This window comes from Petaurus breviceps, unplaced genomic scaffold (assembly GCF_028583685.1).
Source record: "Petaurus breviceps papuanus isolate PSGF00001 unplaced genomic scaffold, PetGlider_PUasm1.0 90925, whole genome shotgun sequence".
Taxonomy (NCBI): domain Eukaryota; kingdom Metazoa; phylum Chordata; class Mammalia; order Diprotodontia; family Petauridae; genus Petaurus; species Petaurus breviceps.
In genome coordinates this window covers 9,144,007-9,171,273 of record NW_027187380.1, presented here as the reverse complement: position 1 = coordinate 9,171,273, position 27,267 = coordinate 9,144,007, and the positions used below count along the sequence as shown (strand labels likewise).

Genomic DNA, 27,267 nt, shown 5'->3' with positions numbered 1-27,267 from the left:
CCTTCCTTCCTTCCTTCCTTCCCTTCCCTTCCCTTCCCTTCCCTTCCCTTCCCTTCCCTTCCCTCCCTCCCTCCTTCCTTTCTTGGGTCATCCCTTGACTCACTTTTTAAAGAGGCCTAATCACTAAATGGGTCTTGCTTCAAGCAAAGTGATAACTTGGAAAGACCTTAACTTAAAAAGACCACTGCATTCCTGGGCCATTTCCAGTTGTCCAGATCTATATCTGGCTACTTCACCCAGACCACTCTGGAAGAGAAAGTGAGGCTGGCAACTTTGCACAGCTCTTTCTCACTCAAATCCTAGTCACGGCATCTCTTCCTGATGATGGTCCTCTTCAAGAACGAAGGACAAACCATAACCACACAACCACAACCACAAGTCTTAGAAGCCCAAAAAGAGGTATTTTAATAAGTAAAGCTATAGCAATCTAAAGAATAATGCCATCTAAGATTTTTTTCCCCTACAGGAAATTAATCTATAGTCAATCAATCCATCACTCTTCCACTTTCTTTGGCTTATTCATAATAAACAGGTTAAGGAAAAGAACTGTGAACATAACTGAATAAGCTGAATAGCACCAATCTTTACCTCAAATCCTAACGAAAAAAGAGAAGATACTCATGAATTGCTTCATGCTTCAGTTGATAGAAAAGTAGATGCAAAATAATGGAGTAATCTATGACATCTTTTAAAGGAGACATTTTTCTTTTATGTAGTGGATTTCACTGTTAATCTTGAAGTAATTTGACATGACAGGCTTTGCATGAAGGAAGATAAAACTATTTGACAGATTAAACATACTTCAACCACTCCACAAGGAGAATTCAGCAGTTCACATGGCAATCTGGGACCTCAATGAAAGTTAACCCCTAATGCACAAATTCATTAATGCACTTAACAGCAGATCTCTCGACTGTGACAGCATTATTTCCCTTTTTAAAAAGTCTACATATAGCTGTGTATGTTAAAATGTCAAAAATCCAGAATAAGAATTCCTAAACTGAAGGTAATAGGGATCCCAATCACCCGGAAATCAGCTTTCTCTTGCTATCCCCATCAGTGTATATCATGATGAGGCACCATTTGACAAGTACAAGTATAGCTGTTTGTGTTACCAAGAGAAACACCAAGAACACTTTTAACTTTAGAAGGGACATATTTCATAGGACTGACATTTCTCGTCAAAGCTCAGACCTTCCTTCAAGTCTGTTTTATTTCCACTATAAGGAAGAAAGAGATTTTGGCAAAATGCAAATGAGATGATCCGATTTCATGTTATGACCTAAAAGACAATAAATAGCCATAACAAAGTAGGTTCTGACTCTGTCAATTGCTTTGATAACAAGATGATTAAAAGTAAAAAAAAAGTCAACAGGTACCACTACTACATTGTAAAACTACAATCCAAAATCAGGACTCTATCTCAGCATCTCACTTTATAAATGCAACATTAATAAAGTTCCATTTTAAATTCATGAAAGAATTTAGAAATCCTGTGCTTTGTTTCTGCCATTTCTTGTAATCACTATTACAATTTAGCATTTACCCTATGTTTTACTGTAAAATACATCATATGAAAGGCATAGGGTAGACCATATTGTTCAGGAGTTTGTTAAAAGTCAAATCTTGGTTTACTTTGAATATTTCCTTTGAATGTGAACTCTGTATCTACATTTAAATACAGTGATATTCTTAGTGGAAATATAACTAAGCCACAGTAACACCAGACATTTCCAAATGTGACAAATTTTGTAAAATGGTCAAAACTATCTCATTAAACAAACCATATGTTAAGTTTACAGTGGGAGGAGATAATTGACTTTATATAGATGTAATTCCCCCATGAGTCACTTGCTATGATTAACAGTATACCTTGAGATAATGTGGGAAAGTTTTATTTTAAAATAAGTATTCTAAGAAGACAGAATAATCTACAACAGAAACCAGAGTGCTTAAAATAGTGTTTAAAAACTGACATGAAATAAGCAAAAGTCATTCTTTCATATAAAACTATGACTAATATACCTTTGTTGAATTCCCAATCCTACTATCCTAAAGCAAAAATGAAAATTACTTAAACTATCAAAATGTCTCAATCTGTTAATCTGACATGAACAAGCTGATAAATGAGAACAAAGCTACAGTATGTTCTGGCAATATTAGGAATTTCCTGAAATACTAGAAAATCTGTCCACAACAGATGGATCATCTAGAAAATAGATAACTCAATCTGTCAAAATGAGGTTCCCTAAAGCCATTTTCTACAGCAAATACCAGTATGATGTCACAGGATTCTGTAACTTTAGCAAGCCAAGGAGGGAAAACCTGAACACACATATGCAGAGGGAGATATCAGCTACAATTTTACATTACTTGCTTAAAAAAAAAATACCTAGTTGAGTTTATTTTCAAAGTCCTTACCAGTTAACTTCTTCACAGGTTGGAGCCGAACACTGATAGACTGATGGGTGAGTAAGGGGGAGGATGGAAGAGAGCGGGACATGCCTTCCATAATCCGAATGTGCTGCATACCTTCAGTCACTGGAAGTGGTGGGATAGCATAGTCTGGTTCAAAAGTACAGTCATTTTCTGTGGAGATGCCACCTAAGATAAATAAAGGAATGAAGCAAAGGGGCTAATAAGATTTCCTTCTTGTCTTACCAAAATTTTATCTCATCTCCTTAGGATCACTGATATAACTAATAGTAACTAATAACCGATAAATGAACCATCCTGCATAGGAATCATTAAACAGCTTTTTATTTTTAATTTAAAACATTTGTAAAATTTAAATAAATTTACTTATAAATTTATAAACATTTATAAAAATAAATATGTATACTACCATATTCACTATTGCTCGAAATTTGTTGACATGAATTCCATGACTGTAGATATTTTGGGCATAAAAACTTTAGGAAGGGCATCAACTCTTTCAAAGGTTGCAAGTGTAGTATTTTTAGCAAAAACTACTGCTCTAGTGCACTAAATGCTATTCCTCATGTCCCAGAAGGTTAATATACCTGATCTTAATCCTTGCCAAGGACCACATAATCCAACATGGGGTAAGACAGGTGCTAAACTCAATGTATGAGTAATATACTTGCAGCCAAATATCATGGGATCTAATCCAGCTCCCACCAGCAATATCCCCACAGAAAATTTTTGTTGTCATCTTGTTCTTATAATAAATAGAGTATACATAGAAATGGTCTTGTTAGAAGTTATAATCCTACTATTATTCTTTTCTTAATGGTCTATGGATTATTGTACAGGTAGATGAAATAATTACATTTTGAAGAAAAATAAAAGTATTAGAATTTAAACTAGTTTCTGTTACCATCACTCAAAGCTTATCTGATACAATTCTAATAGCAAGAGGACAACAGGGATTACACAAACACACACACACTCCTTATCTTGTTCCCACAAGTTTTTATGTTTCTCAATGAGTTCTCTCTACCTTAAAAGCTTTTTTTCCTCCCTGATGAACCTTAAAAGTTAAAAGTATTTGGGATGGAAAAGTGACATCTATTAAAGATGTTGTTCTTGAGTTTTTATTGATCAATATTCATATCCAGGCAACTGTTGGTAACAGTTCAATTTATGATAATAATACAGTTCCAAGTCAATTTATTATTAGCTGAAGTCTTCTAGATATTTAGAGGTCTATATTTGTAGAATGGGGATTTTTCACCTAAAAGTCTATGAAAGATAGTGAGCTTCTAATGTATAATTCCAGCCTCCAGGTCATGTCTTAGTAGGTGTTCAGTAGGTGCTAAATTTTTGCAGCACTGTAGCACCAATGCAATATTTATAGTGCCCACGATCATGATCAAGACAATGACTATAAGTATTGCATGACGTTCAATCACAAAATATACTAGATTCTCCAGATAGAGGATAGAACTGAAGATTTTATTTAAATACCAGAAAACCAAATCCCAAAACCAGTAAGCTGATTCCATCATAGAACCAAAGATATTCAGAAGCCATAATAACACTGAGAGCCATGCCATCCTTTAGCCTTCCCACAAACCAATACAAGATCAGTATTTACTCACAAAACTCTATCTCCTTGCCTGAGCTCCTCTGTCCTTCACCATCTGGCTACCTCTGAACACCAGCTTCCTATGGGCTCTGCTACCCTTCAGCAAAACTCCTCCCACCACAGGCTCCATGTGATTACATTCAGCCTATTAGGGGGCAGAGTTTACTTTCAAAGCAGGGGTGGTCTTCAAACTCCCCCCTAGGTCTATTAAGGGACAGGCAAGATCTTCAAATTCCCATTACAAGCATGCAGCAAAATGTTGCACTATCTCAACCATTTCTTTCATAATCAATATGTATCATTTATCTGGGATTCTTAAGTACACCCCTTCTGCAATTTCTAGCTGGCAATGTCTGGGTGTCTAGTTCCCATCATAAATCCCTTCACTTCAACAAACAAATCTGCACACCTCACCTGCCTGTGTCTCATTCTTTATTTATTTTTTGAACATATTGTTGGCTAAGTTCATACAGATGTTGTCCATAGAAAGCCTTTTAATGCCATTCTTGGAACTTAGTCATTTCATAGGCTCCATTTGAGCAGGTGTTCTTAACTTGGGATTCAAGAACTTTTTATTTTTTTTTAACTATTTTGATAACTATCTTTCAATATAATTGATTTCCTTTGTAGTCTTATGTAATCCTAATAAAAACATTATTCTGAGAATGAGTCTCTAGGCTTCAATAGACAGCCAAATAAGTCCATGACACAACAAAGTTCAAGAAATTCCAATTAAATCATCTTCCATTACACTGGATGAATCTAATGTGTACCTGTTATCTGTTCATTCAACTGATGTCTTTTTCCAAAAGTATTTCAGGAAGTGTCTGACATATTTATCATGTGTTTTAAGAATCCCTCATACTCCTTGATAGTTCAGAAGCATTCATCTTTCCAGACTACCTTTTGGTAATGGACTCTTTTGTTTTGTTAATATTGTATGAATTTTGTTGGGACATATTTTAAACCTGTCGTTAACTTCACCATTCCAAGTTATATATAGTAAGACTGCTACTGGGTAGGTGTTAATTGCTTTAAATGAGTTTTGTTTTGTTTTCTGATTCAGTTTTGATTTCAGAATACTAGTAAGTGTCAACATATTGAGCCAAAATCTTCTCTTCAGTATCTTTAAGCTCATTGTGTTGTGCCAAGAGGAGAAAAGGATATCTGTAGATATGGCTTTCATCCACTGGTTCAATGTAATGTCCAATTCAAGATTAGAAATTTCAGTCTCTCTCATTAGCATGCATTTAAAATTTTAAATTTAAGTACAAATCACATTTTGATATTATTAGAAAACAATTCTGTGAGAGGAAGGAGCTGGAAAATTTGTTTCTCAATGCAGATGTTAGGTGGTACAGTGGATAGAGAGTTAGGCTTAGAGCCAGGAAAACTCAAGCTCAAATCCAAACCCAGACAATAGTTGCGTGACTGTGGGCAAGTCATTTAAGCTCTGTTTGTCTCAGTTTCCTCAAGTGTAAAATGGAAATAATGATAGCATGTACCTCAGGGCTATTATAAGGATCAAATGAGATAACATTTATTATATAAATGCTTATACTCTCCCTTTTCAGTGGAGCCACATAACTTGATGTGATTCATATACAGCTAGTGACTAATAAAATGCTTTGATTCATCTTTTATTTGGAAACATTCTTAGTTCTACTTAGAGAAATGCTAATTAGTTTAAGTTTAGCAAAAACTATATAAGTTCAATCTATCTCCCTGAAAAATACCATATTTCATATGAAGTGTTCATGACATTACTGTATAGGTGGTTTTTTTTTATAGAACTGTTTTTTATGTAGACTCCAAATATCAGTATTTATCATGGCAATTATCCATGAAATTAAATCCATTAAAGATGCTGATAATCTTATTGACTAATCTTAAATCTTTGTTGGTCAATGTGTGATTAAGAGTGATTTTTATGGCATGCTGCAGTACCAATAGATTATTTTTTGAACATCCAAGGATATTTAAAGGTTTGGACATCTAGTATGGTGATTTGTCATCTGTGGGTTTATGAAGAACCACCCAAGATTGTATAATTTGAGTGAACAAATCATTCATTCAGTATGTACTAAATTTAGCAACCTATAGGTATTTGTGATACTGTTTCAATCAATTATTCTTATTATACATCTTGTTCTTTCCATTTTTATTTTTAGACAGCGTTCAGATAGAAATAGTCCTGGGATTAAGTGTTATCCTTTCTATTTATTTATTTGCAAGGTAACTGAGGTTAAGTGACTTGTCAAGGGTCATACAACTAGTAAGTCATACAAGGGTTTGAGAATGAATTTGAACTCAGGTCTTTGTGATTCTAGGGCTGGTGTTCTATCCATTGTGCCACCTACCTATCCTTACTTACTTAAAAAAAAATTAATTATGTAAAATACTGAACATAGATGTACAAACAACCTGCTTTATGAAGCTGAATAAAAAATTACCATATAAGTTCATCTTCTACAGGTTCACTGAAAGAATCTTCACAAACACAGAAGCAGACAAGAAAACAGGGATAAAATGTTTAGCATTTTTTTGGTTTTCTTCTAGTTCTCTATTTTGAAAGCTTTTCAATCCATGTACCTTGAAAATTATGAATATTTAGTACAGCAACCTCTATTAAAAATCTTAAAATTTTTACGTATCATAGATACATTCTAATAATTTGGGGCAACAAATTAACCTGAGACAATGTGGTACAATATATTTTAATTCTCAAAGATATTTTAGGGTCTATATTTGTAGGACAAGGTCTTGTCATCTATTAGTTTATTTAAAATTTTATTTACAGTTCCAAATTCTTTCTCCCCTGTGGCCCTTCCCCCAAATCTTAGGAAAGAAGAAATACAGTCAAGATGGCGGAGTATAAGCAGGACCTCCCCGCTGCACCAGCTTCCACCTTCCCAATCCATGTAAAAAGGGGACTCTTAACAAACTCTGGAGCTGCAGAACCCACAAAATGACACAGAGAAGCTAACCTCCCGCTGAGGACAGCCAGGCAGGAATCAGCCAACGCAGCACTCTGGGAGTCAAGTCCAAGCCCCATGAGTGGAGGTTTTAGCCCCAGGTTGGGCCTGACCAGCCACCGGCCTGAAGGACTCCGGATCAACAGCAGCTGTGGCTGTTTCCAGATTTATCAACACATAGATGCGAAGGACAAAGTGAGAGATCAGTGCAGTCTGGACTTTGGGACCCAGTAAGAGGGAGTGCATGGCTTTTGCCCCTGGGGCGAGAAGCCACTGAGACTTCAGCACAGCCAGCAAGCGCCAATTAGCAGCTTCAGCTCCCGGCCTGCAGTGTATAGGGGGACCAAGCACCAGTCTGAGGGGTGATCGCTCTTGCTTTAACATTCCTGAATCTGGATTGCAGTCTAGGGTGGAGGTCCTGAGGTGTGTGTCCTGCTTACCAGAGCGTGTGGAGACCTCAGAGAGGGCACTCACCTAATACCTCCAGCAGATGAGAAAACCTCAACATTTGGGACGAAAGCTCCCCTGTCTGGTGGCAGAGTCCTACTGTGGCAAAAAGCCCAGGGGTCAAATGACTGAGGGATGACATGACCAGGCAAAGGAAACAAAGCAGACAGAAGATTCCAACATTACACTCCTATTTTGGGGATAAGAAGGAGCAAGGCATGGAACAGGAGGAAAACGGTGAAGTCAGAACTCCTGCACCAAAACCTTCAAAGGAAAATATGAGCTGGTTACAGGCCACAGAGGACCTTAAGAAGCAGATAAGAGAAGTGGAGGAAAAATTGGGAAGAGAAATGAGAACAATGCAAGAAAATTATGAAATGAGAGTCAACAGCCAGACTGAGGAAAATTACACCTTAAAAAATAGACTAAGAGGCTCAAAAAGGCAATTGAAGAGAAGAATGCCTTAAAAAGTCGAATTTGCCAGATGGAAAAAGAATCTCAAAAGCTTAATGAGGAGAATCATGGCTTCAGAATTAGACTGGAGCAAATGGAAGCTAATGACTTCATGAGAAATCAAGATGCTGTTAAACAGATCCAAACAAATAAAAGAATACAAGGCTATGTGAACTATCTCATGGGAAAAACCACTGACCTGGAAAATAGATCCAAGAGAGAGAATTTAAAAATTAGTGGACTACCTGAAAGCCACGATCAAAGTAAGAACCTAGAAATCATCCTCCAGAAGTTCTCAAAGAAAACTGCCCTGAAGTTTTAGAACCAGAGGGCAAATAGAGGTTAAAAGAATCCACCAATCACCTCCTGAAAAAGATCCCAAAAAGAAAACTCCTAGGAATATTATAGCCAGGTTCCAGAATTCCCAGATTAAGGAGAGAATATTACAAGTAGCCAGGAAGAAACAATTTGAATATTGTGGAAACACAATCAGGATAACCCAGGATCTGGCAGCTTCTACACTGAGGGATCGAAGGGCTTGGAATATGATATTCTGGAGGGCAAAGGAGCTGGGATTAAAACCAAGAGTCACCTACCCAGCAAAACTGAGTATCATGTCTCAGGGGAAAATATGGTCATTCAGTGGAATAGAGGACTTTCAAGCATTCTTGCTGAAAAAACCAGAGTTGAATAGAAAATTTTACATTTAGATACAAGAAGCAAGAGAAGCATGAGAAGGTAAACAGGGAAAAGAAATCATAAGGAACTTATCAAAGTTGAACTATTAACATTCCTACATGGAAAAACAATAATTGTAACTTATGAAACTTTTCTCAGTAGTAAAGGGAATAGAAAAAAAATATATGTATACATATGTGTGTGTGTCTATATATGAGGGTATATGGGCATATGAATACATATGTGAATGTGTGTATATATATTTACCGGTAGACCTAGATAGAGAGCACAGGACCAATTTAACAGGAAGGGATGATACTTAGGTGAAATTAAGAGGTGAGAGGAATATAATGAGAGGAGATGGGGACAGACAGAATGGGGTAAACTATCTCATATAGAAGAGGCAAGGGAAAATGGTTACAATGGAGGGGAAGAATAGGAAGGCAAAAGGGAATGGGTCAACCTTATTCCCATTGAATTTGGCTTGAGGAGAGAATGAAATACACACTAAATAAGGTATCTCACCCCCTAGGAGAGTAGGGGGGGAAGGGGATGAGAGGGGGGATGATGGAAGGGAGGGCAGGCTGAGGGGGAGGGAAGTTGGAAGCACCCACTTTTGAAAAGGGATGGGATCAAAGTAGAGAACAGAACAAGTGGGAGGTGGGATAGGAGGGAGGGAAATATAGTCAGTCTTTTACAATATATCTACTATGGTAATGTTTTGCATGTACAACCTATACTGAACTGCTTATCTTCCCAGTAAGGGTGGGTGACAAGGGAGGAAGGGAATGAATCTGGAATTCAAAGTTTTCAAATAAAACATTCAAATATATATATATATATATATATATATGCTATAATACATACTTTTTTACATGTAATTGGGCAATAAGATATACAGGCACTGGGGCATAGAGATCCACTGGAAAAGTAGAAAGGGGTATGGGAGAAAATATGGGAGAGAGCACATTGGAGGAGGGGATATCCTGTGGGACTGCTATTTTGGGGCAGTGGGTAGTGGAAAAAAGGGGAGAAAATTTGTAACTCAATATCTGGCGGAAATGAATGATGTAAATCAGAAGTTAATAAAGCATTTGAAAAATAAAAAAAAACAACGAAAAAAATTGGGTTTTGAGTTTTAAAAAAAGGGGTGAGGGGGAGAAGAGGCATCATGTTACCTCATCCAGGGTGCACATCCCAATCCTCCCACAGGAGGCATGCCAGGTGGGGGGATGAGAGGTGGCACTGGGAGTTGCCCATCTGGGGGCACAGCTGGAGGAGGGTAACTGGCAGGAGGCATCCCAAGCCCTGGAGGAGGGTGGGGAGGAACAGCATGAGTTGGAGGCAATCATGGGGGTAGGAAGTTGGGGTTGTATGTTGGTGGGGGAGGATATCCAGGAGTTGGTGGAGGAATGTTGGGTGGTGGAAATGATGCTGGGGGAGGTTGGACAGGTGGTGGAGAGTTAGGAGGATATATGTGAGGATGGTATGGCAAGTGAGTGGGTGGTCCACATGCTGGAGGCAGAGCCCCATAGGCTGATCCTTCTGTCTTCATCATGGATTGCAGTCTTTGATAACCCTCTCCTGACATGTAGGAAGTTGTAGGTGACATTCTACTAATGTAGTTGGAAGGTGGTAAGGGGAGGGGGGAAGTGAGGAAGAGGAGGTGGCTGATATACAGGGGCAGGATGATTGGGAGGAGGAATCTCGACTTTTGGTAAATCTCCAGTCTCCACTGTGCTGGTCTGCTCGCCCTCTCCCATTAAAACTGCAGCTGTGAGGGTTGGCTTACATTCTGGAGGTGGATATACAGGTAGTATTGGTGGGTGTTTGGTCTCAATTTGGGGGATTTTAGATGGTGGTGGTTCTGCTTGTTGTCTTCTTTAGGAGAAACAACCACTGATCATTTAACCTGCCTGGGAGGGCTAGGCTGAGGAGATGGTTTCTTAGATTGTTGTGCTTGCTGCTGTTGGCTGCTGCTGTGCTGTCTGCTGGGACTCCTTCTGTTGTGGCTGTGACTGTTGTACTGAGGGCACTTGAGGTGTTGACTGAAGAGATCTGGTGGCTGCTGCAATTGATGAGGCGTATGATGAGGCATCTGCTGTTTTCCTTGTGAATAGAGATCCAGGATCTGGTGGCAAATGTCTTCTAGTACATCAACAGGTACATCTTGAACAAACTGTTCCAACCATCTCCTGTACATTGGTTTTAATATCCATTCCTGTATTTCAAATTTGCATAAACGGTCTGCCAAGTACATGACTGCTACTGCTATGATCTCAGGTTCCCATTGTAGGGATAATGTAGTACACAAGCTGTCATTTACAAATGTCCACGCCATTTGAACCAATTTTTGAATTTTGTTCTTATGACCTTTTAGTTGTTTGGCATATTTGAGGAGGAATTGGTAGGGATGTTCCACTTGCAAATCAAACTTTATGCTCTGTAATAAGATCCTCTTCAGAACCATAACTTCTTCCTTTGCGTCATCTCCAAACTGACCAAACTGTACATTTAATAAGCTACGAGCTGTTTTGATAATATCTTTACATTTTTTAGGAGTCACATATCTTGGGAATTGTTTGAAAGAATGAAAAATATAGAAGTGATGAAAATAAATTATTCCAGTAGCCATGGTATCATAGTGTAGTCCCAAATGTGTTCCTACGTCAAAGATGAACCTGGCACCCTCTCGGCAGTACCAGGCTTCAGTAGCTGGATACAGTCCTTCTAATTGTGAAGGTGTATGAGTACCAGCATGGTTTTGTGTGGTCCAGGTTTGCTGAACTTACTGAAGGGCTGGAATTTTCTTTATTCTCCTTTATTTACTGAAATAAACTTGTTCTTATTCAAAAGGTTTCCTGAGAAAGTCAGAATCCTGTGATGACAGAGTGGAAAGGAATCAAATCCAGGTCCTCCAACACCAATGATGAACACTGATTTATTTCTTCCAGAGTATTTTTTACAACAAGAATAAAGACCACTGCCGTAGAAACAAGGAACCTTCTTGTCTAAATTATTTCCTCAAGAAAGACAATGACTTAGCTGAAGTTGGGTTGAACTGGCCAAGGTTGTAGGACTACATTACTCATCATGCTATCTGCCACCTCACAAAGTCCTATTTAGTGACGTCTCTCATCTCTGACTGCGGCCATCTTGGACGCGGAGTGCTAGGGAGCCCCATTTTCTTTAATTTTAGCCAATTTGATGATTGTGAGGCAGTACCTAAGATTTGTTTTAATTTGTATTTTTCTAATTATTAGGGATTTAGTGCATTTATTTATGACTACTGATAGCTTGATTTCTTCTTCTGAAAACTACTTGTTTATATCCTTTGACCATCTTATCAACTGAGGAATGGTTCTTTTTATAAATTTGGCTGTTTCTATATATTTGAAAAATGAGATCTTTAGCCGAGAAATTTGTTTTTTAAAAAAAATCCCCTTGTTCCTTCAGCTTTCCTTCTAATTTTGGATGCATTGTTGCTGTTGTTGTTTGTGCAAAACCTTTTTTAATTTAATGTAATCAAAATGATCAATTTTACCTCCATTAATGCTCTCTGTCTCTTATTTGGTTATGAACTCTTCCTCTATCCATATCTCTGACAGGTAATTTTTTCCCATGCTCCTCGAATTTACCTAAGACATCACCCTTTATGTCTAAATCACATACCCATTCTGAAAGTATCTTGGTATAAGGTGTAAGATGTTGGTCTATGCAGACATTCTGCCAGACTGCTTTCCAGTTTTCCCAGAAATTTCTGTCACATAGCTAGCATATTTGAGTTTGTCAAAAACTAGGCTACTGTGCTGAGTTATTTCTATATATTGCATACCTAATCTATTTGATTGATCAACAACTATTTCTTATCCAGTAACAGCCTGTTATGATTACTGCTTTGTGGTACAGTTTGAGATCTGATCCTATTAGGTCCCCTTCCTTCACTTTTAAAAAACTGAATCTCTTGATATTCTTGACCTTTTGTTCCTCCAAATCAATTCTGTAATTATCTTTTCTAGCTCTATAAAGTAATTCTTTGGTAGTTTGATAGGTATAGCACTAAGTAAGCAAATTAAGTAGTCATCATTTTTATTATATTGGCTCAACCTACTCATGATCAATTAATATTTCATCAAATGTTCAGATCCATCTTTATTTCTGTGTAGATTTTCTGTCATCTATTAGCTGATGAAAGATATTGAGCTTCTGATTTATAATTTTAACTTCTAGGTATTGTACAGCTTTTAGCATTTCCTCAAATAATCTAGTATTTAGATTAGACAGTAGGTCTGGGTTCATTAAGGACCAGTAATTTCTAGTGTTGATGATCTGGTTCCGGGATTAGTTTCATGAACCATCATTGTAATTTTTTTTTAAATTCAATGACGGCCTTTTGTTCAACGCATATTTGTCAATATCTTGGATGTTGAGTTCATGCAGATATAGCCTATGGAGGATCTTTTGATTCACCTCCTGGTTATTAGACATTGCATAGGATCCATTTGGAAGTGAAACACATTTAATTACATTAGATAGATCCAACAAAGAGTATCTGTTGTTGGCATTTTACTAATACTTGGTGAAGTGATGTCTGCTTGTTCCAAATGTATATGTTTTTTTTAAATCTATTTTTCCTGGACTGCAATGACCAATTCTCTTCTTCCTTTATTGTATACAAGTGGTAAACTGCAAATATCTCTCTTAGAATGACATACCCTCTGTTTTGTAAATATTACAGGTATTTGTTATAATACTTTTCAACTCTTTTGTAGTACATTTTAGAGTTGAGAAAGTATGTGAAGATTCATATTACATAGTTGTTAACCACTTTAAATATATTCTTCTAACTCAACTCTGATTTCAGCATGCCAATAAGTCCAATATACACAGGCCCATCATTCTGTGTCTTTAAAGAAAGGGTGTCTTGTCTAGAAGAGACCAAATTATTTGCAGATATCTTCTTTATTTACTTCTTCAGCTTGACCTCCAGAGTTAAGCTTAAAGCCTTCAGACTTTTATCTTTTATAACCACAGAATTTTACATTTATTAAGTCCAAATGATATTTTGATATTATTAGAGAAAGATTCAGCAGATTATAGAATTTTGCAATTATCCTTGGAATAAGGCTCCCTCCCTCCGTCTTTTCCTACTGCTGTCCACCTGCTTTTCAGATGTCTGACCATTTCACCCATTGCTCATTAAATTCCAATGATTCCCTATTACCTCCATGATCAAATATAAAGTCCTCTTTTTGACATTTAAGGCTCTTTACAATCTACCCTCTTCCTAGCTTTCTAGTATTCTCATACTTTACTCCTTTCCATACATCAACATCCAACAATACCAGCCTATGTGACTGTTCTTCAAACGCAATACTCAATCTCCCATCTCCATGCCTTTGCACTGGCTATCCCCCATCCCTGGAATGCTCTCTGACCTCATCTCTACCTTCTGACATTCTTCACTTCTTTCAAGACTCAGGTCAAAGACCATCTGATGAAACCTCCCTAGTACCCCCAGTCACTTGAACATTCACCTCTAAGGTTGCTTTCCTTTTATTCTTTATCATACAAGTACCTATTTATTTAAATGATGTTTTCCCTATTAGTATGCAATCTCCTAGACTGTTTTTGTTTTTTCATTTTTCTGTAACCCTAACACTTAGCACAGTGCCTGGCATATAATAAGCCCTAAATAAATGCTTTTGAATTGATTAAAACAGTTGCCTTTCTGTAGGTTTGGGGGCTTGTTTAATTTAGGTGAACCCATATTTAATAGTTAATATGATATTTCTGGTTTGACTCTTTTAATTTGTAAACTAAATATTTCAATTTAGGAGAGATGATAACAGATGTTAGACTAGAGAGAACATAAAAAATTAAACTGTCTCCCCCCAAAAAGCTACATTTTACATTAATTTTCCTCGATATGACTTTGCTGGTGGCTAAGGGAACAATTTTCCATGAGCATATCAAGTACCTTATTGTTCTTCCTCTACTTGTATCTATTTTATATATGTGCAATAAATGAATAAACCATGTGTGTAGAAATTAGTTTAAAGGCTTTGTGATAATAAAGGAAGTATAAAGGTTGCTTTTGTGTGGCTTGTTCCAATAATTATTGAGTCAATAATAAGTTGTTCCTTACACTACTGGGACATGTTTGCATATGCATTTTGCTCCTCAGATGTTTTCGCTTTCGTGTGTTTATGCATTTCTGTAAGATACAGGATGTAAATGCTTTGTATAACAAACTCAAATAGTAATTGAACTATGTTTTAGAAGAATAGTTATCATCCTTATCTTTTAGTAAGTGATACCTTCCATTAAGAAAGGCGTGATTCAGTGCTCCGGCCGGGCCTGTCCCAGCCCCCGCCACCGCTGCCCCTCTCCCCCCCTCCCCGCGGCCGCCATGAAAAAATTCTTTCAGGAGATCAAGGCAGACATCAAGTTCAAGAGCGCGGGGCCCAGGCAGAAACTCACGAACACGGCGGGGGAAAAAGTCACCAGGGAAAGGCAGAGCCAGCAAGTAACTAAGCAATCCCGCCAAGGACCAACCAATGAGGCCCAAATGGCAGCAGCAGCGGCGCTGGCCAGGCTGGAGCAGAAGCAACCACGGTCCCGGGGCCCCACATCCCAAGATTCTATCCGGAACCAAGTGAAGAAGGAATTACAAGCAGAAGCCACCATTAGTGGGAGTGCTGAGTCTTCTGGAGCCAATGTGGTACCCGAAGCTAAGGAGCAGGGGTCTTCAAACCTGTCTGTGAGTGGGGTTTATTTTACCTGCCCTCTCACTGGAGCCATCTTGAGAAAAGACCAGCGGGATGCCTATATCAAAGAGGCCATTAACAAGGTGAGGAGGGGCTGGGGCTTGGGCTCAGCTTCACCTTGGAGCCCAATCAGCCTGCCCTTCCTCCAACGGTTGTTGGGAGGAAAATGCCTCTGTCGCTGTTCCACTAGACAAGAATCAACTTTCCTGTCTACAATGACGACATCGGATCTCAATTCTGTACATGTGAAGTTCAGGGTGGTGGAGTCAACAGAGTCCTAGGTTTGGGGTCCTCAGACCTGGATTCAAGTCCTGGCACTCCTGCTTTGTCCCTGGGTGTTCCTTCCCTTCTCCTGGCCTCTGTAAAATGAGATGGTTGAACTAGAAGGTCTCTGAGGAGCTGACCAGCTCTGGCATCCTTCCAACTCTGAAGCTATTCTCTGTCCTAAGTTGATTTTTTTTTTTACCTAAGCATAACACTTTACATTTACACCTATTAAATTTTATCATGTTAAAAAAAAAAAAAAAGAAAGGCGTGATCAGACTTGGTCTGAGAGAAAGCAAATGAAGTACTGTGAGGGTAATTTGCAAACAAATGTTAAATGTTTAAAGTCAAAATTATGGATCTTAACTGGCACTACAGCCTTCAGGTTTTGCAGAGAATCTAGAGTTGCAGTCATCTCCACTGATATTACTGTTTTGTTTATGATGTTAATGATGCATGTACTGCCTCTTGTTTGATCTGATTTGCATTTTTCTTCCCATAAGACTTCTTATAACCATATGGAAGATCAGAAATTTTCCATGTTCTCCTTTGGGTGTTTTCCCTCCTGATTCCTCCACTTCTCAGGCATCTGTTTAAAACTTTTTAATAAATGATTTTTTTTTTAGTGCTGCTTTGACTCTTACTTTCAATGGCTCATTAAGAGAAATTAGACTTTTTGATACATTCTTGTTTTCCAAATTCTGCTCTGTTTATTTTGTTTTTATTGTTTTAACTGGAAAACAGAGTGTTCATTTTTTCTACTCTGTGTAGATTAGATAGTGACATCTACACAATGCGATTAATCTACAAGGCTTTTTGGAAGTTCTTCAATAGTTCTCTTATGTCACTTCTTCCATAATGATGTTTGACATCTATTGGACTAGTTATGCTTTGAAAGTTCCACCAACAGGTCTTACCATTGCAGTTGTTGCCAAATATACTGGTCTGTGAGGGTTGTAAAATGCTTTTCCACTTTTTATTTTTTTAAAAAGTAAAAGAATATATTTATTCATGATGGTCAAAGCTAATACTAGCTTTATTAAATGATTCTTCATTGGTATGGTTTATCTGCTAGTTGAATTCATTCTATCAAACAAACAATGAAATTTTGGCCTAAGTATGTCAATTCCCTCTCAATATCATTTGAGACATTGCCTTTTTTTTGGGGGGGGGGGGGGGGGGGGGGGAGAATCTGCTTCATTATTAAATCAAAGCTCTGGAGTTTATATTAACTGAAAATTTCCACTGATTTCAGGTTCTTCAACTTTTCCCTCATCAGATAGTACTTTCTTTTTATTTCTCAATTTGTCTAACCTATGCTCAGTAATTGAAGTTATTTGTAACAGTTGACCTGCACTGGTTAGCAGTATGTTGTTTTCTGTGTTAGTACTGGGGGTATCTAGTATGATATAATTACCTATAAGTGGCAATACATATTTCCAATTTTGTCACAATACAGTATCAGCACATAATTATCCCTACCTTTAGTTAATTTCATGTAGATTCATGGTTTTGTTTCCCTTTTGTGATGAGTACCATTTATAAGGACAAATTTCCAGCAGATGAAGTGTTGAAATTGCTGATTTACTTTGCTGCATCTTACCCTATTGTGATACCAGAAATCAAAAGAACACCACTGTTTCTACTGTACTACTCAACAGATTCAGGAATGGTATTTCTGCAATGCCTTGCATGCCCATCAATTTGTGACTCTTAGGAATAATTGTATCACATCAAACATGTCCTAACCATATCAGTTGTTTCGCCAGTGTTCAGAGTTTCTACCAGGCCTTCTCATTGGCTACAGTTGTCTTAAAGTACCCAGAGTATGTCCAGAGAGGCTGTTTTGAGTCAGTCTAATAGCTTGAACTAGGACCCAGAAGGAAGCAAAGAACTGTTTTTCAAATGTGATGTAGTTCAGCATGGCTCCAATTTAGTACTCAGCTCAAAAACCTTTTGGGCAAGCACACTCTAGTCATGTCCCACTGTCAATGAGTCCAATCTACATCGATGCTGTAGATTTATTATCAAGTACGGGATATATTGTTGCCAGTATTCAAAGAGCCTAATTAGGTGCTAGGCCTTCTTCTTAGTGGTGGTGTTGGGGAAGGTAGCAGGGTAAGGACCCTGTCCTTGATTTTAATGGGAATATCTTATTGGGATTCCCCTCACTGTGGCCTCTGAAATTTACCTGAAAGGTGGGGCCATTAATTTTATCATGGTTAGTTGCCCAATCATCTTGGCATAATTGATCAATTAATATATCAAGGGAATCAATTAACATATCAAGTAGTCATAGCTTCCTTTTTAGGGTCCAAGTTGCTCATGGTCATTTCCTCTGGTATTTGAAAATCTTAAATCACCACACATGGGGAGTTACTGGTTTGATAAGTCACACTTTAGTAAGAGTGACCAAAGAGTTGGTACCTTAATCCCATCAATAATATATCTTTATAGGGTAGGATGGATTTATTGTAGGTGACACAGCCTGCCTTCCTGTTCTGTGCCATCTCTTACAGTCATAAGAGGGATGTTTATCAGGCAAATTCTTTTGAGAATGCACTAGCTATTGACCATTAAAAAGGCTAAGGTCTCCCACTGCATCAGGGCCATCATCAGTGGTCCTGATCTATATCTTGCCACTGAACTCAGATGGCTCCAAAGGAGAAAGTGAGGCTGGTGATTTTGCATAACCCCACCTCACTTAAATCCAATTCATTTACAAATCATGACATCACCAAGCAATCAAGACATCTGTCCTCTTTGAGAAAGAAGGACGAACAACAATCAACATGTGAGTAGTAGTAACTGCCCCACTGGGGACCCAATTGCCAGTTCTAGTTGAGCAACACAACTCACTCCTTTCCCTCTTCCTTTTCTTCCTTCCTTCCTTCTTTCCTTCCCTCCTCTCTGTTTGTTCACATAAGGAATCATACCCCTACCTGCAGCTGCTCTGCCCAAAGGAATATAAATTTTGATCAATTAAACCTCACAAGATTTCTTTTCTAAGGACCATGCCTTAAACCCAAATCACTCTGGCTCTCATTGATTGGCCAACAATAGGTCCCAACCCAAGTCTCACTTGGTCAGTTTGGGCTCAGATGGATCAGAATGAGTATAAATAACAATTGTTTCTGTTTTGGCTAGAAATCCTAAAGGTCTTCCCTTCCCAGATTGACTTTTTTTTTGACTAGGTAAATGGGGTCATTCTTTGTCTCACTTCTTACCTACCCTTAATCACTAAATGCATATTTCATTAGTCAAAGTGAAACCCAGGAGGCGCAGCTAGGTGGCACAGTGAATGGAGTGCAGGCCCTGGAGTCAGGAGGACCTGAGTTCAAATCCAGCCTCAGACACTTAACACAAAAACTAGGCATGTGACCTTGGCCAAGTCACTTGGACCTAGTTGCCCTGCCTTCTTCCTCCAAAAAGCAAAAGCAAAAAAAAAAAAAAAGTGAAACCTAGGAAAGACCACAGTTTAAAAAGGCCAAGACCTCTCACTGGATCTGGATCTAGGGGCATCTCCAGTTGCCCTGATCTATATCTTATCACTGGACTCAGATGGTTTCAGAGGACAGTGAGGCCTTTGACTCTGCATAGCCCTCCCTCACTTAAATCCAATTCACTTTCAAGTCATGACATCACCTGCCTGTTGTCATGGTCCTCTTTGAGAACAAAGGAGAAACAATGAAGGAATGAGGGCCCATCAAAGTTATCAAAGTGATATCTATATAACTATTGCCCTCACATCAGGAGGAAGCTGAAGTCTGGCCAGACTCTAAACCATGAAATGGCAGCAAATTGCAGTCTTGTTAAGCTATCTCCATAAGAGGACTGGAAAAGTATATTGCATGACTTACCAGGTAAATGTAAACAGGTCTTGGTCTTCTACCCAAAGGTTCTATATATCTACTCTGTGATTTAACAACCAGAGGAATACCATCTTGAATTGAGGCTTTGTACCACCCCTTACTGTACTTTTGGGAGAAATGGTCAGCCCTTCATGGTACTGATCTGGGTTTCCCAGTTCCTATGAGGACCTCTACCTCCCAGGGCTCAGATCTTGTGATAGTAATGGCAATTAAAGATTCCCCTATATTGGCTTGGTTTTCAAATTGATTGTGTTAAAACCCAGAGCTTGTTAATCCCACCTGTGGGATGGACTTGTTGATGTGAAAAGAAAGTCCTGAACTGGGAGGAGCTGGTGACATAGATTTTGGAGAGACAAGAGAGAGGCAGAAGAACTTTTTGGAAGCAGCACCTCGTGGAGGCAGAGAGAGACTGAGAGAATTGCTGGGGGCCACTTTGAATTGCCCTGGACTTTTGAGACCTGCCCCCTGAGCTGCCAAGGACTGAGGAGACATGGCTGTTTTGCTGGTACTTTGTCTGTTTTGATGTTGTTTTGCCAGATTTGTCCACTGGTGAAAGACAGTCCTTTTGTTGAAGAAGTCCTGGAACCTGGCTGTTGGCTAAGAGCTCCTAAGACTGTCCTGCAGACAGAGAGTGAATACTGTCCACTGGTGAAGGACAGTGCTATTGTTGCAGGGGTCTGGGAAGCTTCCTGTTGGTTCAGAGCTACTGAGACTGTCCTGCAGACAGAGTAAATACTGTCCACTGGTGAAGGACAGTGCTGTTGTGGCAGGGGTCTGGAGACTGTCCTGCAGACAGAGTGAATACTGTCCACTGGTGAAGGACAGTGCTGTTGTTGCAGGGGTCTGAGAACCTTTCTGGTGGTTCAGAAGCCCTGAAGAAGGATTTTCTTGTGGTATGTTTACAGAAATCCTGGGAGAGAGTTTTGCTAGTGTTTTCAGGGGTTCTAGGACTGTTCTACAGACAGAGGATGAATTAATGAAGGGACTGGCAATGTATCTTGTGGCCTTGCTAAGCCTTGTCTCCCCAGGAACTAAGATTGCTGAGAACTTGCCTCCTGTCTAGATGAAAAAAAGACCTCCATTTGGGTATTAAGTGCTGTGCTTAAACTTGATGTAACTCTGGGGTAGATTCAATTGTGATCCAGGGGTGGGGAACTTTTGACCTTTTTGTGCTCTGTGATTGAACAAATGAAGGTACTTTACTTATGTTTGGAAACTAATCTCCATTTGAGAAGAGGGGTTTTGTGGTGGACTAAATAAAGGTACAGCCTAGGGGTGGAGTAGTATTTAGAACTGGGACTTTGTAATTGATTGAATGATTGGAAGGTCCTGGGGTGGGGTAGGACTTGGAGATTATTTAATCACACTTAGTAAATGCTGTATTTTGAATGATGTCATGTTTTGACCTTCTCTGTTCTTGGTTTGTCACTGAATAAAATGGAGAGCACCTATGCTGGTATTCTGAACCTTGGGAAGTTGCCTTTCCTTGGCATTACATTACAGACCTGCTGGATTCTGGAGAATGCTCTGTCTTTATTTCCTTCTTTTTGCATCTTAAGATATAGTGTTAGTAACCACATCACCCAAAAACCCCACTCAAATTGTTTTGTGTTGTGTTGTGGGGTCCTTCTCAAAAAATTCAGACTCAGACCACCTCCCATGCAAGTGAAGGCATTTATTGGGAGTGATGCCTTTAGTAGGCTAAGTTTCAAGAGGAACCAGCAACTTAGTAAGAGAAATCAGGCCATTTTATAGTGTAATGATGTAGATTACACACCAGAAATTATAAATATGAAAAAGGCAGGAGGGGTTTGTTAAGGAATTTAGGTAATAAGGGCAGGGCTTGTTAAGGGATTAGGTAATAGGGGAGGGGTCCCAGCCTCCATGGAACTGCACATGCAATTACAATACATACAGAAAAATCTGCTGAGGGAGGAGCGGGCAGCATGTATGTATGGTAATGATAGTATAATAAGCCTCTCTATGTCATAAGTTTACTGTAGGTCAGTTCTTTAATATTACTGCAAAGATGTCTACACTTAGGGAAAGTTCCTTCTATTGTTTTGGAGTCCACATCCTTCTAGGGCATCCTGGTGGTGCTGTTTTCTGATTGGCTGGCTATTGTGGTCCTGAGATTAGATGGATGTGGTTGTGGTTGAGTGTATGGACGTACCTGTTATTCTTGTGAGGCAGTGAGGCACATATGAGGAAATCAGGTTATTGAGTCAGGGGGTGCAGCAGCTAGGTAGGGACAGTGGGCCTGCTGTTCCCTGAGGCTTATGATTGAGTCTGAAGGCCTGTAGTGTGGTTAAAGTCAGATTGTGTGGTTCAATTAGGACATGCCTGATGTTCAGTGAGGACTATAAAGAAATCAGAATTCTGGGGCTAGAGGCAGTTTTATTACAATTCCCTCAAAATGGCCATCTTGGCTAAAAGTCTCCCTATTTTAATTTGTTGTAAATCTTATTGATTTCCACATGTTCCTTGTATTTTTGCAATCTACTTTCTAATCTGCTTCCTAGTCTACTGGTTGCTTCTAGATAGCCTATAAATGATGTATGTTGCCTGTCCTTCGTTTTCAGTGGCACCAGGGGTTGATGTCTTGACTCATGCACGAATTGGACTTAAGTGAGGTAGTGTTGCACAAAGTCTTCTACCTCACTCTCTCTTCCAGAGTCATCAAAGTCCAGAGGCAAGACAAAAGTCGAGATGACTGGCAATTGCCCTAAGATGCAATGGATGACCTTGGTGTCTTCAATGTCTGCTTGCTTCACCTGCCTTCCTGGCTGCTGGAACAAATTGTTCTCATCCACTTATTCTGACAGGGGAAGTCTTCACATCCATGGGGTAGGAAACTCTCTAAGTCACCAATGGTTTTGAGGTTTGTAAGTTACCCTAAGAATACCCTTAAGAATATACCACTAGGTTATTGTATATTGTTATAGTTCTATGCTCAAGCAACTTTTTGATTATGTAATTTGGTCTCCTAAGTGGATTTACCCACCTGAAGGGAATGCCTTCTAAAAATAATAATAATGGTCAACATTGATATAGTGCTTACTATGAGCCAGGCACAGCCTTAGCCCCAGCAAACCAGAAGCAGGCCTTAGGAGTGAATGAGTCAACAGTGGCAATGGCACTGGCTGCTTCTAGAGCTCTCAGCCCATGGACAATAAGGGGATCAGACAAGTGGTTCCCTGGTCTTTTTGATAGCACTGGTGCAGGACTGTTGTTTTGCTCATATTTGAATCCAGGTTGCAATAGTAGGTGGTAGTCCAAGAGTGAGGAGGAGTATTATCACAGCAGAGCTTATGGCCACAGTGGAGGTGGGGACCATCCTCAAAGTTCCAGGGCAGAAAAGAATGCTTGTAGTCACTCATGAAGCACAGGCCAGGAGAGGAATAAACACCTCTCTTTAGATCATACCACCTTTGAGGAACTGAAAACTTGTAAGTCTTTAGAAGTATATCTGAAAACAGCTGTACAAAACCCTTGAAGCTGGGGACAGTTCATCCCCCACCTTGGAAGCAGAGCCCTACCTTAACAAAGAGTTAAAAAGTGAAGCAACAGGCTGGAGAAATCAGTAAACAGAAAAAAAAAAAAGCAAAAACCTCTGACCATACAAAGTTACTGTGGTGACAAGGAAGATCAAAACATACACTCAGAAGAAGACAACAAGTCAAAGCTTTGACAAAAGTCAAAGCTCCTACATCTAAAGCCTCCAAGAAAAATGGGAATTGTTCTCAGGCCATGGAACAGCTCAAAAAGGATTTTGAAAATCAAGAAAGAGAAGTAGAGGTAATGAGGTAAGAGGTAAGAGAAATGAAAGTGATGCTAGAAAATAATAAAAAACAAGTCATTAGCTTGGTAAAGGAGACAAACACACAAAAAAAAATACTGAGGAAAATAAAACCTTAAAAAATAGACTAGGTCAAATGATAAAAGGTCCAAAAAGTCAATGAGGTGAAGAATGCCTTAAAAAGCATAACTGACCAAATAGAAAAGGAAGTCCAAAAGTTCACTGAAGAAAATAATCCTTAAAGATTAGAATGGAGTAAATGGAAGCTAATTGACTTCATAAGAAATCAAGAAACAATAAAACAAACCAAAAGAATGAAAAAATAGAAGAAAATGTAAAATATCTCATTGGAAAAACAACTAATTTGGAAAAAGTAGATCCAGGAGAGAAAATTTTTAAATGATTGAACTACCTGAAAGCCATGACCAAAAAAAGACCCTAGAAATTACCTTCAAAAAATTATCAAGGAAAACTGTCCTGATATTCTAAAACCAGAAGATAAAATAGAAATTGAAAGAATCCACAGATCATCTCCCAAAAGGAAAACTCCCAAGAATACTATAGCCAAATTCCAGAGTTCCCTGGTCAAGGAGAAACTATTGCAAGCAGAAAGAAACAATTCAAGTATTGTAGAGTCACATTTGGGATAACACAAGTTTTAGCAGTTTCTACATTAAAGCTTTGGAGGGTTTGGAATATGATATTGTGGAGGGCAAAGGAGCTAGGATTAGAACCCAGAATCATCTACCCAACAAAACTGAGTATAATCCATGAAGGGGAAAATGGATATTCAATGAGATAGAGGCATTCTTGGGAAAAGACCAGAGCTAAAGGGAAAATATGACTTTCAAATACAAGACTCAAGAGAAGCATAAAAAGGTAAACAGGAAAGAGAAATCATAAGGGACTTAATAAGGTTAATCCGTTTACATTCCTACATGGGAAGATGATATTTGTAATTCATAAGACCTTTCTCAATATTAGACTAGTTGGGAGTATATATAGACAGAGGGCATTAAATGTGAGTTGAATATGAAAGGATAATATCTAAAACGTAAAATTAAGGGGTGAGAGAGAAATGTACTGAAAGAGAAAGAGAGAGGTAAAATGGGGTAAATTATCTCACATAAAAGAGGCAAGAAAAAGTCTTTGGGGGGGGTGGGTAGGTGACAGGGAGTGAGTGAACCTCCCATCAGAATTGCCTCAGAGATGGAATGATATACACATTCAATTCGGTATAGAAATCTATCTAACCATACAGGAAAGTAGGGGAAAAGGGGAAAAGGAGGGGGGGTTGACAGAAGGGAGGGCAGATGGGAGAAGGGGCTGATCAGAAGCAAACCACTTTTGAGGAAGAACAGGTTTAAAGGAGAGAGAGAATAGAATAAACAAGGGGAAAACAGAATGGAGGGAAATATAGTTAGCAATAGTAACTGTGAAAAAAATTTTTCAGGCGGGTTTCTCTGATAAAGGCCTCATTTCTCAAACATACGGAGAACTAAGACAAATTTATAAAAATGAATGCCATTTCCCCAATTGATAAATGATCAAAAGATATGATAAGTTTTCAGATGAAGTAATCAAGCCTATCTATAGCATATAAAAATACTCTCACTATTGATCAGAGAAATGCAAATTAAAATAATTCTGAGGTACTACTACCTCATATTTATTAGACTGGTTAATATGACAGCAAAGATAAATGACAAATGTTGGAGGGTATGTGGAAAAAATGAGATATTAATGCACTGTTTGTGTTCTGAACTGATCCAACCATTCTGTGGAGTAATTTGGAACTTTGTCCAAAGGGCTATAAAACAATGCATACCCTTTGCGCTAGCAATACCACTACTAGATCTGCATCCCAGAAGACATTTTTAAAAAAGGAAAAGGATCTATATGTAAAAAAAATATTTATAGCAGACCTTTTCTGAGGGCAAAAAATTAGAAACTGAGGGGATGGCGATTAATTGGGAATGACTGAACTAATTGTGGTATGTGATTATGGTGGAATACTATTGTACCACAGGAAATAATGAGCAGGATGCACTCTGAGAAACCTGGAAAGACTTATGTGAGTTGATGCAAAGTGAAATGTACTATGTACAAAGTAACAGCAATATTGTAAGATGATCAGCCTTGAATGACTTAGCTATTCTCAGTCAATGCAATGATCCAAGGCAGTTCTGAAGAACTTATGATGAAAAATGCTATCCATACCCAGAGAAAGAACTGATGATGTCTGAATGCAAACTAAAGCATACTTTAAAAAAAAATCCTTATTTTTCTTGAGGGTTTTTTTTGGGGGGTGACTGTTTTCTTTCACAACATGACTATTATAGAAGTGTGTTTTGCATGACTACACTTAAATAACCTATATTAAATTGCTTGCCTTCTCAATGCGAGGGGTGGGGAAAGGAAGGGAGAGATTTTTGAACAAAAAATTTTAAGAATGAATGTTAAAAACTGTTTTTACAGTTTAAAAAAATCTAAATAAATTTAAAGAAACCATTCCCTATATAAACCTGGGATGTACTTTCCTGCAAATACATAAAATTCAAGTGTGAAGAATATATGAATGGAACACATGTAGCCAAGGGAACTTATACCTTGAGTCATTGCAGGGCCAAAATCTTTATTACTTTTTACTACTCATGGCTTACTCATATTGATCATTCTAGGCTTAGCTCCAGTTGAGTGGTGAGGTAAGAAACCAGATTACAATGGGTTGAATAGTAAGAAGACAAAAAGTGGAGGGCAGTGAGTATGTACATTTTTTAAGCACTTTGGATAGGAAAAGGAAAACTATAAGAAGATGGGTTGAAGAGATAATTGTGGCTAGTGTTATTTTATTAAAGATGGGACATACTTGGGCAGATTTAAAAGCAGTAGGGAAGAAAGCAATAGATGAGAATAACTTTGAGAAAACGAGCATACCTCACATAAAAATAAAAATGGACTTGGAATAGAGGACTTTAAACATTTCTGTTGAGAAAATTTGAGCTGGGTAAAATCCCTGAAACATAAACACAAGGGACAAGGGAAACCTAGAAGGAGCTAAATAAATGATGACCAAGTGTTTATATCCTAACGGGGGAGGGGGGGAAGAAGATTGTTCCCTCAAAAAACCCACTGTCTTCAAGAATTAAAGAAGTAGTGAAGATTGACAAAAGCTGAACATATGCAGAATTTTTTTACTACTGTTAAAAAGATGTGTAACAAAGCTTTACTATTTCTCATGAAGTTCTTTGTTTATCTTTTATCTTAAAATACTACTTGACAACTTTTTTGTTGATATTTCTGCTTGCTGATAATTAAGTTCACAAATAAAAATAATTTTTAAAAAGAAAAAAGACAAAGACCAACGCATTTAGTTTAAAATTAACTATTTTTTATCTTCCAATGAAAAGGAGTTCTGTGATCTCTGAGGAAAACCTCAGAAATTGGTTGATATGACAAAGGATGCTTTGATTATTACAGAAACCCCCTAGATTTGTAATGCATCCATGCCAATCATCTACAAAAGACCTTTGATAAGTTTTTTGAATCTGACTCCCTTCCCCCAATTACTACCAACCTTACCACCATGCTACTGTCTGGTACAAACACACACAGTCATATTGGCTTTGGACAATACAGGTAATGAACTGGGGACCCAAAGACCAAATGTTCCCATTTCTACCACTTACTGATTACATGACTTTAAGCAAAAACCATTTTACCTATAGCGCCAGGGTTTATCTGTTCAGCATTCCTCACAGAACCGTTGTAAAAATAATTAGGTGTAAAACAATACAATAAAAACAAACACTGGGGTGGCTAGGTGGTGCAGTGAATAGAACACTGACCCTGTAGTCAGGAGGACCTGAGTTCAAATCCAACCTGACACTTAACACTTAGTAGCCATGGGACCTTGGGCAAGTCACTTAACCCCCAATTGCCCTGCCTTCCCCCCTCC

At 38.4% G+C, this 27,267-nt stretch overlaps 1 protein-coding gene and 1 pseudogene across 5 annotated transcripts in view; both read right to left on the bottom strand.

Moving 5' to 3' along the window:
* The window catches only part of TANC2 (tetratricopeptide repeat, ankyrin repeat and coiled-coil containing 2), a 576,061-nt gene that overhangs the window by 337,050 nt on the left and 211,744 nt on the right, over nt 1–27,267 (bottom strand). For all 5 annotated transcript variants that reach the window (XM_069076240.1, XM_069076241.1, XM_069076243.1 and 2 more), the window contains one exon: nt 2,422–2,604. In XM_069076240.1, coding sequence (XP_068932341.1) covers nt 2,422–2,604 — 183 coding nt within the window. The remainder of the gene's footprint in view (nt 1–2,421; nt 2,605–27,267) is intronic.
* LOC138152725 (cyclin-K pseudogene) lies at nt 9,607–13,834 on the bottom strand (annotated as a pseudogene).